Here is a 16,343-nt window from a genome sequence, read left to right on the forward strand (position 1 = left end):
TTCAGCAAAAATGCAGCTTTAATATATGTATTTTCTTTGTTTTGTTTGCTGTCAGTCAAAAGTTGAGTTTTCACTTCGATGTTTGAAATCGGTATAACAAGGTGCCAGGCACAGATGCGCTAATTGATGTCTAGCAGCTGCTCTTGTGAAAATGTTGAAATTCATAACGTATACGTACATTCGTGTTAATTTGCGTCTGTTGATTAAAATGAAAGACTGACAAAACTTAGTTGCCAGATGCATGCATTCCACAATTTATGACACATTATTCTTGCAAAATATATGCTAATTATTGTATCTTTGAGAGTTAAGTTGAGTGCAAAGTTTGCCCGGGATGAGAATGCAGTGAGAAGCTTCTCCATTGAAAAATTCAGATTTTCTGACACCTGCATTAATTAATTTAAGTCTTCCGGCTTAAGCTCTGACAGTCGATTAAGTTGTATTAGCTCCTTGAGTTTGCTAAAGTTGCGCCATCAAATTTGCTCAAACGAAGTTTTTGCTGCAGATTCTGCTGCAATGTGCACACATTTTAATAGCGCATATAATTTAAGTTATAACGTTAAACACGTTAATTTTTTAATAAGCAATTTTGTGGTGGATTCTTACTCTGAACAGCATTTGGCTTTAATACCATTCATATAAAAGCCGAATTGCGCGCCGTCAAATCAAAATTAAAGATCTACGTGAGCTAACTTCTAAAATGTGGCTTGCCATTGAAATGTGAAAGCAGTTATAAAATTACTGATTGAGTTAACAATATTTAATTTAAATATCACACATTATTGCCTCAGCTTGAAGTGAAAACTCGATTGATATGCTAAGCATAATTTAAGCAAGGATGCTTTAGATAGTGATCGACAATATGATACTGTGTGTCCATTAGTTTGTAATTATCTAACAAGCTTTCATTCATACATTCAATACTTTTTAAAGTTATTATTTATTTGTTTCTATAAAAAGTTGTTCAACATAATTTATAATCCACATAATTTATAACCATCGCTGATTGTTGACTTAAAAGACTTTCTACTGCTTAGCAGATACTGCAGGGTACACAATATAAAGGATGAAAAGGTGAGAAATACTCATGCAAGCAGAGCTGAATGAAGTTTCCATTCGAAAGCGGCACAAACAGTGTTTATTAAATTCATATTTGTGAACGTGCAATACATTTTGATTTTGATTATGTGCTGATAAACCTTTAAACAGGCATTTGAATGCCGAAAACTTTTTACTAAATTATCACCTGACTGCAATTAAGTAGGTGTATGCTCAGCAGATACTGGATGAAGGCAATTGGCAAGCAGGATGGGTCAGGAAAAAAGACTGCAGAAATTATAGTGATTGTGTTTGCGTTGCGTTGTCACGTAATTGTAAAAATTGGCGTAAATGTTTTAAAAGTTTCATCAAAGTTGTTATGAAGTATTTTTGCTTCGTATGTGGTGTGGTGGAAGGCAACAAATGGAGGAGGCTATGAGCTCAAAAAGTCATTTAAGAAACTGCAGCGTCCGCAGTCATATGAAATTAGTAACATCATTTTTGGGTGGAAGTTGAATTCAACCTTTGCGTTTCTTGTTTACCAGTACGATGGGAGATAATTGCTATAAAGTCGAGCAAAATTGCAATTGAAGTTTTAATAATATTGCGGCTTTTGCAAGTTTCATTAAAAAGAATTTAAATTTAATAAAAACATAGTGAGAAACTTTAGTGAGAAGTGCACGAATACTTATTTCCCAATTTCATTCACGGATGAAAACAAAATCCTTTTTATGCTTATATGTGGAAGCAATAATGTAAGCGAAACCCAAATGATTGTTTAATATTTCATTTAAATCAAATTTTTAATTGCAATTTTTTCACTGCCACTCGCGACATATCAAACTCCACATTTTTCTATCTTATTTTTATTTATGTATGTTTCTGTTGGTATATACATACATATGTATATAAATAAATTTATTTTATATTAATGGCGCCGTCGGAAATTTCTTAATAATATAGTAGGTATTCAATTTGTCCAGCGTTAAATGTGTTGTGCAGTGTTGTAGACACTTTTTATTCGATACTCGTTTTACTTTTGATTAACATTTAACTCCTTCCGAAGGACATTCGTAGTCGGACAAAAATTGTACATTACTGGAATTGTGCATTCTCTATTGTTAGAGACTGTTATTGTTAGAGACTTATGGAGAGATTTAATTTAATTTGTGTTTGCACCAATAATTATGATATGTGGAGAATTTTAAGGGCAAGTAACGATTTTTATATATTAGAGTTAAAAAATTTCATAAATAATTGGAGTAAATCTGAGGGCAAAATGAGAAATTTGAAATTATTTCCAGTTGAGCTCCACAATCTATTGAACTTGGCTATCGGTTGGAATTTAATTGGTTTCGATTTCCTCATATTCTCAAGACAGTTTTTTTTATGTTACATGCTCAGCTATAAATTAGTTAACCTATGAGTACTGGAGGCAAAAAGGTTATTATAATTAAAAATCTTGTAAATTCCACTGTATGGAAAAGTTGGATTTTACTTTTCAAACTTGTCTGTATCTTGGCTTGGGGCCAAAGTGGGACAACTCGTGTACCATAGAATGAACCAAACTACCTTCCTTTGTGTGGGTGAACTCAGGTTTATAAGAATCCCAACTCACACCCATGTACATACATGTGTATGTAAGGTGGAGTGGGGTGGTTTTGGGGTGGGGTGTATTTGATAGGCACAGCTCATTTGGACTGTACAGTGCCTGCTATTTACATGCTCCTAGCCAGTGCATGTAATTATAGTAAGCCCGTTGGCATTTTTAGCATTGCTAAGAAATGTTTAGCTTAGACCTTCGCAAATGCCAGGCTTTAGCATTGGCTTTGGCCATGATAGTGTTTGTAAGTTGGATATTCAACACAGGAGCATGAGATAAATATCCAGTAAAAAGAATACTCTAAAGCTTTGTGGCTTTATTACGGTTTCATTGCAAAGTGTATTAACAAGAAGTTGTGCGCTAGTAAATCAGAAATTCGGTTCTTCACTCCGGTTTTTGTATTGATAAACTTCACAAAACTATATAGTAACATTTTCTTTTTAATTAAGTCTTACCAATGCGAGTTTAGAGTTCATATTGTGATTATTTCATGTCTACACCAGCTCTATCAGTTTCCATTTTATTAATTAAAAACAAATAAGATAGTCGAGCACACTCGTCTGTGAGATACCCGCAACCCATTTTGTATATAAGTAAAACAGTGCGACATTATTATATTTGTATATATTTCTTTAACTTCTATAATTTTTATGTGCTAGCAAGATGCCTCCTTCTGCCTATAATACACATTTTATGAAGGCACAATGTTTTAATATCCTTCTACCTTATTTACCTTCGTACTGTATGTTCTTAGTAGTGTAATTGAAATGATTTTATAAAAGGTTTTGATTTTAGGAAATTCAACACTTGAAATCATGCTCATACACGTATGTACAAATAATAAATGACCCGGGAAATGAGGCGTATGTGTGTCAGTCAACTTATCCGCTGAATTAGTAGCACTAAATAGTCGTTTGTTGAATTTTAATTGCTTTCAATTCAAACCAAAAGCTTGTTAAGACTTTGCACAGTGGATCATTTTCTCAAAACATGTCCCAAAAACAACAAGCTGAAAAAATAATCTATTATTCGCATCTGGGCAATGTTTGCTTGGTATAATTATATTTGAGACTTTTTTGGGTTAAAAACAACATTTAGTTGGAACCCTTAAATGCTCATATTTCAGAAAACAACTTTTTTTTATAGGATATACAAGAAAATTTACAAGCCTTACAAAATTGATAACAATTTTTGTTGATACCAACAACGAAATTTGAGTTTTGCTAAAAATGTTTGTTAAATATGTCACTGTGCGTTGCAAATCAATTACGCTCAGAAACGATGTTTAATTATGACTTAATTGGAAAGTAATTAAAATTAATACGGTAGTGTGAATTGCAGACTTCAATTGTTCTCAAAGTATTTCATCAATATGTATAATAAATTAATTATAATATAAAATCAATGTTCGTAGCTTTTAACATGCAAACTGAAGTCAACTTAAATAATTGAATTAAAATTTAAACTGTTTTGTTCACTAACCATTTTGTCCCCAAAGCTCTGCATTGCATTTTTCGATTATTTTCATTAGGTTGTAGTACTTAGTTTTTTCAACAATATTTGTCAGAAGAAGTCTTTAATTTCTTTTGAGTACATGCAGATTGAGATTTGGTCAGCTTCCTTTGATGTATCGATGTTATTTATTCATAACCATTTATTTTCTGCATGGAAAACTCTAACTAAGTTTTATTTTTCTATGCAAAAACTATCTAATTATATCTCTGACTATACTAATTATGTATATTTTGAATCATCATTAATAGCTGTCAGTCTTAACATCTACATATTATTGACTATACAGCTACACCAAACTTTTTGTATATGATTAAGTAATGCAGCATTTTAAAGGTGTTTACTTTAGATTTCATATCTCGTTCCAAGTTCAAAATATTCGCATAGTTTTTCAATAGTAACTACTACTTCTTATGGTAATGTTTATTCTTATTTGTTTTTAATTTTTTTATTTTAATGAACAAAATTTAAAGTCAAGTTTGCCTTTCTGTTTTGAAGCGCGTCAGATTTACTTTATTTATTATTATTAATTTAAATTTGATCCTATTTTCGATTATCTATTAAATGAATATATAAAATAAAAAATTAAAGAGCAAGTAAAGAATTTATTTTTCAACATTTATTTTCAGTCATTATTATTATAAAACTTTTGGTGTTATGTTGGTGATTAAATTAACATTTGCTTTATTGTTATATCTGTTATTAATGATTTTTTCATAAATGTACATTCTTTCTCTAGCATCATCAGAATCGTCTGCGTGAATGACATGTTTTAACCAAAATAGATTCCGTCATCATTTATTAAAATTACATATTTTTTTGTTCTAAACTCTTCTACCGTCGCGTAAGGAATCGCGTCATGTTTAAGCGGGATACGTCTGTAGTAATTATTTAGCTCAAACTCTGTTTGGTTGGCAGAGTTTTCCCTTCTATATCGATAATCATTACGCAGGGGATTTACACTTCGCGGGATGAAGTTCCTTATTTCCGAACGGTCCACTTGACTAATGCCGAGGTCTAGAATATCTTTATCTATTCTATTAAAGCTCATGATGTTGACTTTGCCCGGCGTGATAATGCGGTCGAAGATGAACTCAAAATTGTCGTTTTGGCACATGGTTGCTGAGGGTATTGAGGCTGCTTGACGATGCTGCTGGTAACTCCTAAGACTGGTTGCTGATGCTACTGGCAGCTAAGGTTGCTGGTCACTGAATGATATTTTACTTCGACGAGCTGGCTGCTTTTATACCCACCACAAGACAATTTTCATTGCTGTTTAGGATCCCTATCTGTGAGGATCTTCAAAGGAAACGACATATGGCTTCCTAGGTCAGCATAACTAATCGCAATTTGAACAAAATCTAAAATAGACGTCGTCGTATCTTTACCCTGCCAGTTTTTTATACATGACGGTCTATCCTGTTGCTTATTCTCTACCTATTCAAACAATCGTGCGCACCTTTGAGGCTCCCCTAGAGCACCGATCCTTGACCTTTTGCGTCGCATCGTCAGTTATCGCATTTTACCGATCAGTACGTGTAATTCCTTCCACTTATTTGAAGTTATGTTGGAGTTACGCACTGTACTGAAATTTGTATCTTGTTGCAATACAAATTAAATTTCCCCTTGTTGCATTCTCATTCTAAAGTCAGGTTTCAGAGTATATAAATTATTTGTATATTTATGTTGCATTTGTTTGTTTATGCTACCCATGGGCTAGAAGCTTCATGCTAATGAAAAATGTATTTACACACAGATATTTTTGATTCAATCTTCTAAAGAATTTAAACTAATGATAAAAACATTATTATTGTGTGTCTCTATTGTGTGTCAATCGTACCAACACAAGTTTTTGTAATGCGTAAATTGCAATACAAGTTTGGGTATGTTTTACAAAGAAAACGTTTCATATTTAGTTTTAGATATTGAAGAGGCTTCCCTTGAAATCATTGAAATAGTGCAATATGAACATAAAGTTGTCTAAGTCAATACAAACAATACTTAATATGGCACTGCAGGTGAAGGTTTCTAAGACCTCATATATTTGTAAAAATCTTCTCATATGGACGATGTGAAAAACATGGCACAAGCAGAAGGTCGCTGCATTGACAGTAAATATGTATATCAACCAATTTGTAACACCAGCCTTCCACAATTAAAATAAATAACATAGACGATCCAAAGTAGATTAAGTCAAGTTGTTAAGAAAAAAAAAATGACAACTTTTATAAAATTAAAGAGTACTTCATCTTTGAACTATTGGTTAATCAATATCGACATTCATTTTTCATATGTATTCATTAATTTCCGCCATTTATTGTTCTCTTAAATATTCATTGAAAATTAACATAGTGTCGAATTGGGTGTTCTGAACTCTTGGACACGTTATTGGCTCGAATTAAAACGAGTCAAATAAATTAAATGTCAACATATGCAGTTGATTTCGGTCACTTTATCACGTTGTTACGACTTCAAGAGTCAACGCCCTTCAGCATTAAATATTTTATGTATAATATTGGTAGTCCGATTGTACAGAAAAATAATTACACTGTAATTTTCTTCACTGTCTCAGTAGTTGGAAAATTAAATTTCTATACAAATCTAATTTTTGTGCAAGGAAGTGTCACTTGTGGAAATGTCAAGTGTGGGATAATGAAAATTCAATTTAATTAGGATCGATAATGGATTTGTGTGACGAATCGTACGTGTCCCGAGACGAGGCGATGAAGGTATCGGGATCGGGGTCGGTGAAGATTCGTCACACAAAGCCATTATCGATCCTAATTTAGGGATCGAGGTTGCGAGTCCCAAGACGGGACGATGAGGGAATCGGATCATTTCTATTATCTCACACTTGACATTTCCTCAGGTGACCCTAATTAAATTGCATTTTTATTATCCCACACTTGACATTTATGATAGGTGACCCTAATTAACACTTCCTTGCACAAAAATTAGATTTGTATAGAAATTTGATTTTCCTTGTCTCGAGTACCTTGCTCAGACTTAAGAGGTGGCTGACATGCATGGCCAAAAATTAACGAAATGAATGAAATAAACTTCAAGCTTCCAAACCTTGTATGATAACTGATATTGTTTTATATCCATCTTTTTAAAATATTTAAATTTCTTAGTACACAATTACATTTAATAACAAATTAACATATGTAAATGCAGAGCAAAATTTAAAATAGTTCTATCTTTCACTCATATTTATAACTGTTGATAGGTTGTTATAAATTTTGGAATATGTATATATTTTAAAAACTTATTTTTTATATATAATCTTTCTCTTCATTAAAGTTAAATTTGGATGTTAAATTTCGCCTTTTATTTTTGAATGGCAATTTTTTTTTATATTTAAGTGTATAGTATTGTTTGTTGGAGCTACATGCCAGACACTTCAGATTTTGACTGGCATAATTAATGGCTACCTACCAATTATTAATCACTCACGCAGCGCAAGTTATTTGTCCTTATTTATTAATGTCGTTTAGTTCATTCGTTAAATATAGTTCACAAATTTATATTTTTGAAATTTCCAAGTCTAACTATATTAAGGGGACATTTTTAAATATCCAAGCAACTATTTTTGTAGAATACAAATAGAAAAGAAATTAATTGTCAACGGAACAATATATGATGTTTTGAACGGGACTCGGAAAAATCTCAAACATTTTTTATATATATAGTTAACAATTCCATCACACTACAATTATTATCAAAATACGCAGGGGTGATGTCACGAAACTCTGCCTATTATAAAATATTGTATTTCAAAGTAAAAAGCGTGAAAAGCAGAAATTGCTTTATTTTTTTGTATTCCAAATTATTAAAAAATTAAATTATATTTTATCTGTATTGGCTTTTATGGAACTTTTAACATAGGTGTTTAATAATATTGAACGATACAATAAATTTGTGTTTTTTAAAAAACGAAAATACACATTTGGCGCTTAGACCATAAATTCAAGATATAAGAAAAAATTCGAAAATCTGTATATGCGACAAACGATATAAAGTGCCAAATAAACACTCATAAATTTCTATACACCAAAATCCAAAGTGGAAACGCAAAGCCAAGAATTTTTATAAATTTCCAAGGAAAATGCATCACGCTTTACTGCGTTGTTTTGGCTTTTGGCTGGTCACAATAAATGAATAATGGCAGAAGAGTAAAGACCAAATAACACGGAGTTTTCTACAAAACAAGGTTGGTATGCGGTGAGTTTATGCAGCTGAAAGAGGAAAAAACAAATACCCAAGTCACGAATGAAACGTGCATCATTAATTGCCAGTATCCATTGAGTATCGAATACTAACAAAGTGAGAAATTCACATTAGAACTTTATTGGAATTTCAGCCTCTACGAGGCATAGAAGCTAGACTGCAAAAATTACCAAAGCTTTATGTGCAGATTACCAAATTATTAGCAATGTACAATAGCCAGCAAGTGAGCTTTGGTTTTTGCCTGAATTACCCATTTAAATACACAACATCGAAGAGTGTGAGATGAGTGTTTAGTTGGTACATTAACCAACGTTTCTTTGCCAAAAACACTTTTCAACTTGCCAAGCTTTGACCCAATAAAACTCAAATGTGTATTAGCCAAGTGATTACATGACTTTCAACGCCACATTGTTATGAAGACAATGGATTCATTTTGGGAATTAAGTTTCGATTATATGCTTCGCACACACACACACACACACACACAACATTAGTGTTGCTGTTTATTCCTTTTGTTTCTTCAACCTCTGTATAACAACTAGAATGAATTCCTGCGTTATCGATATATGAACTTCTTGACGATTCGACCGCAAACGCATGAAAGTCACATCATTAGCGGGATCCAGATCTCGGACCACATTCCGTGCCATGATCGCCAATGCATGCAGATGACTAGCGTAAGCATAAGAGCGTCTTTGACTAACCGTTGAGCGCATTGGCCTTCCGTTGGGGTCCATTACAATTATTTCACGAGCCCCACGGACAGCGAAATTATGGACGAAAGCATCATCATCATAGGCTCTGGTACGTCTGCTTTGCGTAATTCACATTCACTATATGTTAAAACCATGAACATTAACATACTCACGCTGACTGTATTTTTGTTGTTCGTCTCGGTGGTTGTGCCATATTTTTTTTAATTGTGATATTTATGTCTACAAATTTAAGCACAAAATTGTTTTAAAATTTCTCAAAGCTTACTTATGTCAGACTTATGTAATTTCGTTTTCTTGTGTATTAGGTTTGTGAAAATTTGAAGGAGCTATGCGTCAGCATCAAATTCCATATCTGTTTGTTCGTCGTCTATGAAAATTTGACTAGCTGACAAAATTACTAGGTTATATTAAATATATATGTATATATTTAAATATATTGAAAAGTAGATTGCAAATCTTGATTACAGATTTTTTTCGATCTTGAATAAGTGGAAATTTTGAAATCTTATAATTTTGGTTCAAGATTTTGTTCTTGATTTTTGCACGTTTTTTTTGCGTTCAGAGTATAGATATTAGATAGTATAGAAATTAAATAACAATACAAGAATATGTACAAATGTTATAATATATGGTATATTTGGTATATATGGTATATAATAAATGTTATTGATCACTTTAGATTTTTTTTTTTAGATTTTCTTTTTTATTAGCATCTAAGGTACAAATGATAAAATAAGTTTACAGGGGAATGCGATTCCGTAGATATTCCATGATGGAAGCAGTGCCCATTGCTAAAATTTGATGACGAGGCTGACGGAAAGGATTTCCAGACAAATGCAGCTCATCTATACTCGTAAGGTTTCCCAGCACTGGCGGTACGATCTGTATATTATTATTGGTAAGATTTAGAGTGCCAAGTTTAGGGAGTGCCCCCCAATCCATTATCAGTAGCATCGATTTCTTGAATTTGATTATCATTAGCAATAAGTGTTTCCAGACTTTCCAATTCGTAGATGCAAGTTGGCAATTGTTCGTAACGATTGTGAGAAATATTTAATTCACGGAGCATTTTAAGACCAGCCAACTCCATGGGCAAGCTACGAAGTAAATTGCCTGATAAATTAATGCGTAAGAGACGCGAGAACTGCGATATGAAGGAGGGTATGAATGAGATTTGGTTCTTAGACAAATTCAACTCTGTTAGCAATTCGCTCATATTTTGCAGTTCCGACGGAACTTTTGTCAGCAAGTTGTCTTGAAGGCTAACAATATCGACTAGCTCATGGCACGCCATCTCAACGATGTCTTCTGGCAATTCTGTCAGATTTTTCGAATTTGCTTTGAGAACACGAGTGTTGCGCATCGAATACTTATCTGGAAATTGCGGATCACTCTTTGCCGATTTCGCTTTTCCGCCCTGTTGGCGGGGACTATTCAAGCCATCGCCAACCATTTTCATAGAGCAATGCGACTATGATATTTAATAGTGAATACTAGAAAAATTTGATTTTAATGAAACAACGATTTTAGTGCGACTGAAAATAAATTTGTATCATTTGCTTGAATTCAAATGACAATTGTTTTATGACAATTTTCGAGAGAGTAAGATGATTGAATATTTATTTTTGAAGGTGTTTCACAATTTGCATATGTACACATACAAGTACCCGTTACTTCGATCTGTCTTTTCAGATATAATTATTAAGATTTTGAAAATTAGATTTTTGCCATTATCATTAAGTATGTCATCGACAAAGACTTCTACTACATTTTTAAATAATTAAATTTAAAATAGGTGTCACGTTTGCTGTAAAAGCTCTTTAAAGTTTTATACACAATTTAGTAATGCTTCTTTCTTGAAACTACCAAGGAAAAACAAGTAAGAAAGTTGCAGTTGGGTTTGTAGCTGATTCTTCAATTTAATGGAGGCACAAAGGAATAATACCCTTCGGCCATGTATATATGCAGTCGAGTGTTCTAAATTAACATATCTAGAAATTTAAAGATATCTATATTTATAGTTGGTATAATATTATATAATACTAATTTTTAGACACAACCGAAGAAACTGCTGTTGTATTTTTGTAAATACTGCAGGCTATTGGTTTTGCTTTAATTGTAATACACATGCAGTATGTCGATATTCAAAAAAATGCGTTCGGTATGTTTTAGTATTACGATAATACCGCTTCGCACTCGACTACAAACTTTTGAACTATAAAAAAAAAGATAAAAAGAATGCGTAATACTATATTGGTAATATCAGTAAACATACAATTTTATATGGCCATTTGGATCTCACAGATTAAAATATAAAAAGATCTATAACAGGTGTTCACAGAGAGAGCGGAAGTTCCCCCATACGACAAAATTGATCATTCGATTCAACTTAAAGAACTCCGCAGCTTTTAATGGCAACGAGCTGATTATTCTTTGCCAAATGAGCTGTAGCGTCTTGAATCTTTTCCAGAAGCTGAAGTCCCTTGCGAACCTTACCAAAAGCCACTCGCTTGCCGTTCAGAATTGACAACGGTTTGTAGCTAATGGTAAAAGTGAGCGCAGTCCGAGCATTACCGCGCACATAGCGACAAGGAAAGGAAAGAATGCCAGCATCGACGCCATGGTTGAGTACCTCGAAATCGTGTTCGATATTATTCATATCGAGATTGCGATCCGGATCCAGGGCAATACAGCCTTCAAGCCAAATGGGCGCAAAATTTCGAGTGAAGCTAATGCTGTGATTACTCTGATTGGAACAGATACGCATAAATTCTAGCACAACTTGGGGACACGCCTCCGTGAAGAGCTGAATGGCAAGACGACCCCGTATTTGAGTGCCAAGGACCTCTACATCAATGTAGATTTGTGGACGTAGCAGCTTACACAGAACACTCACATCGCATATGTTCATAAGATCCTCGTATCGATGGAGCACATGCATTGGCACCTCGTAGCTGAACGCCTTAATCATTTTGACCTTGTGATGGGATTTTCCCATAGCTGGATCAAACAAATTTCCACCTGGATTAAATTTCATATTTCTCTCTTGCTGTTTCCGTTCCTTCTCCCGGGCTACGCTGGCATTCCTCCAGCGACCAGCGGCCAAACGATCCGGCGACTTGGTGAATGTCCGCAACGTATTGTTGCTCTTCCTGTAAAGCGCCGTAAGCATTTCCATATAAGAAAGCTCCATTCCATTACCCTCGCTGCTTTTCATCTTGGGTGGTGGCAAGCAAGTGTTCACCTTGCCTTTAATGTTGGCCAGACGATCGCGATGCTGACGATATAGATCCCTTTGTTCATTCATACCCAAATGGGATCGAGACTTTATTTTAGGCAGCTGGGACTTGCTTATAGGCGTAGGAATCGCACGTTGATGATGTTTGAAATTGTTCTTCATCGCATTCACATCGATGTTAAAAGTGTGGTTATGCATCTTTGCGTTGCTGTCTTCTGGCTCCGGATGATTATAAACTGGATTGGTCAGCGTGTAAGGTCCGCGTTTGACAGCCGCCACATATGGTGTCATTTGTTGGCCAGTGTTCTGAGGGGACTTCTTTACTCGTGGTGGATTTGGGACCTCTCTTATAAACATGTTTGCACTTATTACTTTGTATCTCTATTCAGAATGAAAATTTATACATAAATTTTATCTCAAAATCGCTCGTTGTGGACTTGTCGAACTGACTAGAAGTTATTATGGGGATACGATTATTGAATTCCAAAGGTTGCTAAGACAATTGAAATCAAGTAATAAATCGAAGATATCTGACAATTAGAGTAGACTGTTGGTAATGTTTGTGCATCGGAATGCTTTCGGGGCGAGTTTTTGTTGATCCGCAACTGAATCAACAAAACAAGATTCCCGATGCTGTTGTCATTTTTATGTGTGTTTATTTCGCCGGAGTTATATTATGCAAAAAGCCAAGCTGCTGAAAACAACGGATCCAACTGAATAAATGGTTTTTTATTTAATTTAATTTTTGCATTGTTATTCTTATCTCATTGCCTTTTGATTGACAATTGACTCGAACACAGCATATGAACGAATCATTATGCATTCAATTTAAATAACAATTATGTTGAATGACTTTTATTAATTACATTGACAACTGAAATGTGAGATGTTCTTTTTCAGTTACCGTAATTGATTTGAGCTTGTTTCAATCACTATTTGCTCGATTATAATTGTAAAAAGAACTATCCTAGCCAAATCTTTGCATGCCTTCATTAACTGGCTACAAATATTTCATTACCTATTTCATAGCAATTTTACGCATTGGAAATGTATTCAGTTTACAGTTTTCAACACATTGTCACAATCAAATAATTATATTCTTGTTTCAAACTCCATAAATGTGCAATACCAAACTGTTAATTGAGCTCAATCATGTGGCAAAACTCTGATTTACGACAAAATGGACCAAAAGTGAAAATAAAAGAGAAATTTTATTTTTATTGCACAAAAGTAAAGCTAGTCTGTGCGAGCAACGATGCGTGCCAGGCAACTGGAGGGCAATTGAATCGAACCCGTTGCCATGGCAATGGAAGTGGATAGATTGCACAGCGATTGCAAATTAAAGCTGAGTAAACAAAGACTAGGGCAATATTTACCCATTAGGGAATAGCCTGAACGCAATGAAAATAATATTTAACATTTGGTGTTTTCATTTACAATTCTTAAAAATATTCAGTTAAATACGCAGTCTTGAATAAACTAAACTGGTAATTATGGCTGAATTTTATCAAATTGCATACGGTCATTGAACTTTGAAACTGTGAAACTAAATTGGGAATCAGAAATGAATGCACTCTGAATTGCCAGCAGGTAGATTTAAAGTGCGAGGTTAATAATGGTCAATGTGGTTATCATTTGATTGCAATATGCTCAATCAGCTAAAATCATTTATCGACATTGCATGTGATGGTCAGCAAGTAAAAAAAATCATTCACAAAAATAATATTGCTTTTAAATTACTATTAGTTTAGTTGACTACGCTAAAAAAAGATTACTATGTATGTATGACGTTAAACATTCTGAAATTAGTCCGGCAAACGTCATTTAATTACTTCAAAATGTAACACGAAAAAATTAACATCTGTGATTTGCAAAAGCTGCACATATAATTTCACATTTAGTCTAATTAAAAAACATTTCCCATCTTTTTTTAAAATGCGTGATGTGAAGTGCATTTATGTATGAAATATTTATAACTAAGCAACTAATTTATTACATTAAGCGAACAATTTCATGTATTCTGATTCAATAAATTACTCTTTTGTTTGTTTGTTTTGTCACTGTAACAAACATAATAAGGTCATGTATTAAAGGGTATATTTTGTTTAAATACTTGCAATTGCCAGATATTTCATAATTGGTGGCATAATTATCGGCATAAAGCATCTGGTGCCCGCATAAACATTAAATACTGCATCGATTTGCATTAATTGAATGTTAATATGCTAAAGATTTTGTGGGCACAATTAAATGATTAATGACATGATTTTTGTGTTGAATGTGTGTGGTCCCAATAAGGGCTGGATTTAAATAAATATAAAACAAGAAAGAAAGCCACAATCCAGTGTGCTTGACTGTGAGATACCCGCTTCCTACATATTTTGAACAAGAGGAATACAGTAAGGTTGTTATATTGATATAGTACTACAATCAAAATAAACTATAGAGTACATAACATACCAAATTGTCAGCCAAAGCAGCTAAGAACTTTTATCATTTTTATCTGATTGCATCCACAATTTCAGGAGTCATAAATACCGTAGTTTTTATCTATCTAGGTGTTCATGAGGACATGGTCTCAGAAGTTGACTCTGATCAAAAATATATATACTTTATTGTATATATATTTATAGATGACTTCTTCTGCCTGCTACACATATATTTTCTGTTGGCATAAAGTTATAATACCCTTCAACCCTATGAACAGCGGGCCTAATCACATATGTATGTTAATATGGGACGGTAGCAGCTTCCCCACATAGGGTAAATAAAACAAGGACAATCGTACCCCTACGAGTATTGTCTATCAGGGGCTATCAGCGGCGCCTTATCAATCAATGAGTCAATGATGGCACTGACTTCAAGTATGATTAAAGGGCGCTGGTGAAGAGGGATGGAATGATGCTTGTCGCTGAGTGAGAGCGAGGCAACTGCTGAAGACAGAACCTCTTAAGCACTTTTGTTCTCGAGTGTCACACAGTTGCATCAGCTTTGCCCAACCATGCCACTTGATGCTGTTACTCTGTGTTTGAATGTGTGTGTGTATCACGAAGAACTATTCGAGTTCTATGTTTTTACTTATTTTCACTTATACTGTCAGCATGAGTGAGTGACTGACTGTTCTGACTATTCGCCAGTTAGTCGGGGCTTAGAGTGCGAATGTTGTTGTGTGCACAATATTTGTATGCCCCATACATCGCGAATTCGTGTTGCAACGCTCGACGCTTGAAAATATGTCAACAATGAAGATGCCAACTGAGCTGAGGGACGAACTCGCAAATGTAAATGTAATCAACCATAGAGAAGAGCAGTGGGAGTCACTGGCTTCACTTTGGCAATATAATCAAATTTATAAACGTCGTCGTCGTCAGTCGTCAGTCGTCTCGCATTCGTATGCGCACAACTTTATTTGTTTAGCCTACAACACACCAGTTGCAATATGCATACATTAAATGTCAGTAGTCGTTGTGTTTGACTTGGTTTAATGAAAAATTACATTTTAAAATCCAAGTGCAAGTGCGTCGCTCTGTGTTTCAGTCGATGTAACGCAGAGCGATTTAATCGTCGTCGTGAATGCAGCTGCCATCACCTTAAATATATTATTGCCCAGCTATAACGACATTACTATATTTTCCAGATTACGGGCATCAGACACGACTCATTTCATTTCACTTCTCAAGATGCTTTTAGCCGCCCTTCGATGCTTCCATTCGATTGCCCCAATACACAAAATACTCATATGTTTTGTCTTCAGCCAGATTTTTTTGCCTCGTCTACACATTTATTTTATTTCTTATGACTTTTCGAGGTATGTTTGTATGTAAAACCGTATGGGGCCCCCCAATAATGTGTCTGACCTTGCTGTCTTCTGATAAAACCACCGCTCTCCAGCTCCCGCTCTGGCTCCTGCTCCTTGTCCTATGCCCATACATTGGCTCAGCAGACACACTGCCATCAAGTTTTATGCTTTTATGTTTTCATATTTTTGCGTGTGTTTTTTACGATG

The 16,343-nt window shown here is 34.2% G+C and overlaps 3 protein-coding genes across 3 annotated transcripts; all 3 read right to left on the reverse strand.

Moving 5' to 3' along the window:
• Positions 1-8,755: 8,755 nt before the first annotated feature.
• LOC132791127 (dynein light chain roadblock-type 1) lies at positions 8,756-9,412 on the reverse strand. Its single transcript, XM_060799933.1, has 2 exons — positions 9,252-9,412; positions 8,756-9,193 (listed from the first exon to the last, which is right to left on the reverse strand). Exons 1-2 carry the CDS (start codon positions 9,290-9,292, stop codon positions 8,887-8,889), a joined length of 348 nt encoding a protein of 115 aa, XP_060655916.1. The 5' UTR covers positions 9,293-9,412; the 3' UTR covers positions 8,756-8,886.
• A 367-nt stretch (positions 9,413-9,779) lies between these two features.
• LOC132790382 (leucine-rich repeat-containing protein 40) lies at positions 9,780-10,654 on the reverse strand. Its single transcript, XM_060798879.1, is given in 2 exon segments — positions 9,780-10,026; positions 10,028-10,654. Coding segments are annotated over 2 exon segments (720 nt in total). The 5' UTR covers positions 10,559-10,654; the 3' UTR covers positions 9,780-9,837.
• A 682-nt stretch (positions 10,655-11,336) lies between these two features.
• Positions 11,337-12,799, reverse strand: LOC132792651 (uncharacterized). The gene has a single exon (XM_060802088.1). The coding sequence runs from the start codon at positions 12,692-12,694 to the stop codon at positions 11,489-11,491; it is 1,206 nt and encodes a 401-aa protein (XP_060658071.1). The 5' UTR covers positions 12,695-12,799; the 3' UTR covers positions 11,337-11,488.
• Positions 12,800-16,343: the final 3,544 nt, after the last annotated feature.

Source organism: Drosophila nasuta, chromosome 3, assembly GCF_023558535.2.
Source record: "Drosophila nasuta strain 15112-1781.00 chromosome 3, ASM2355853v1, whole genome shotgun sequence".
Taxonomy (NCBI): Eukaryota; Metazoa; Arthropoda; class Insecta; order Diptera; family Drosophilidae; genus Drosophila; species Drosophila nasuta.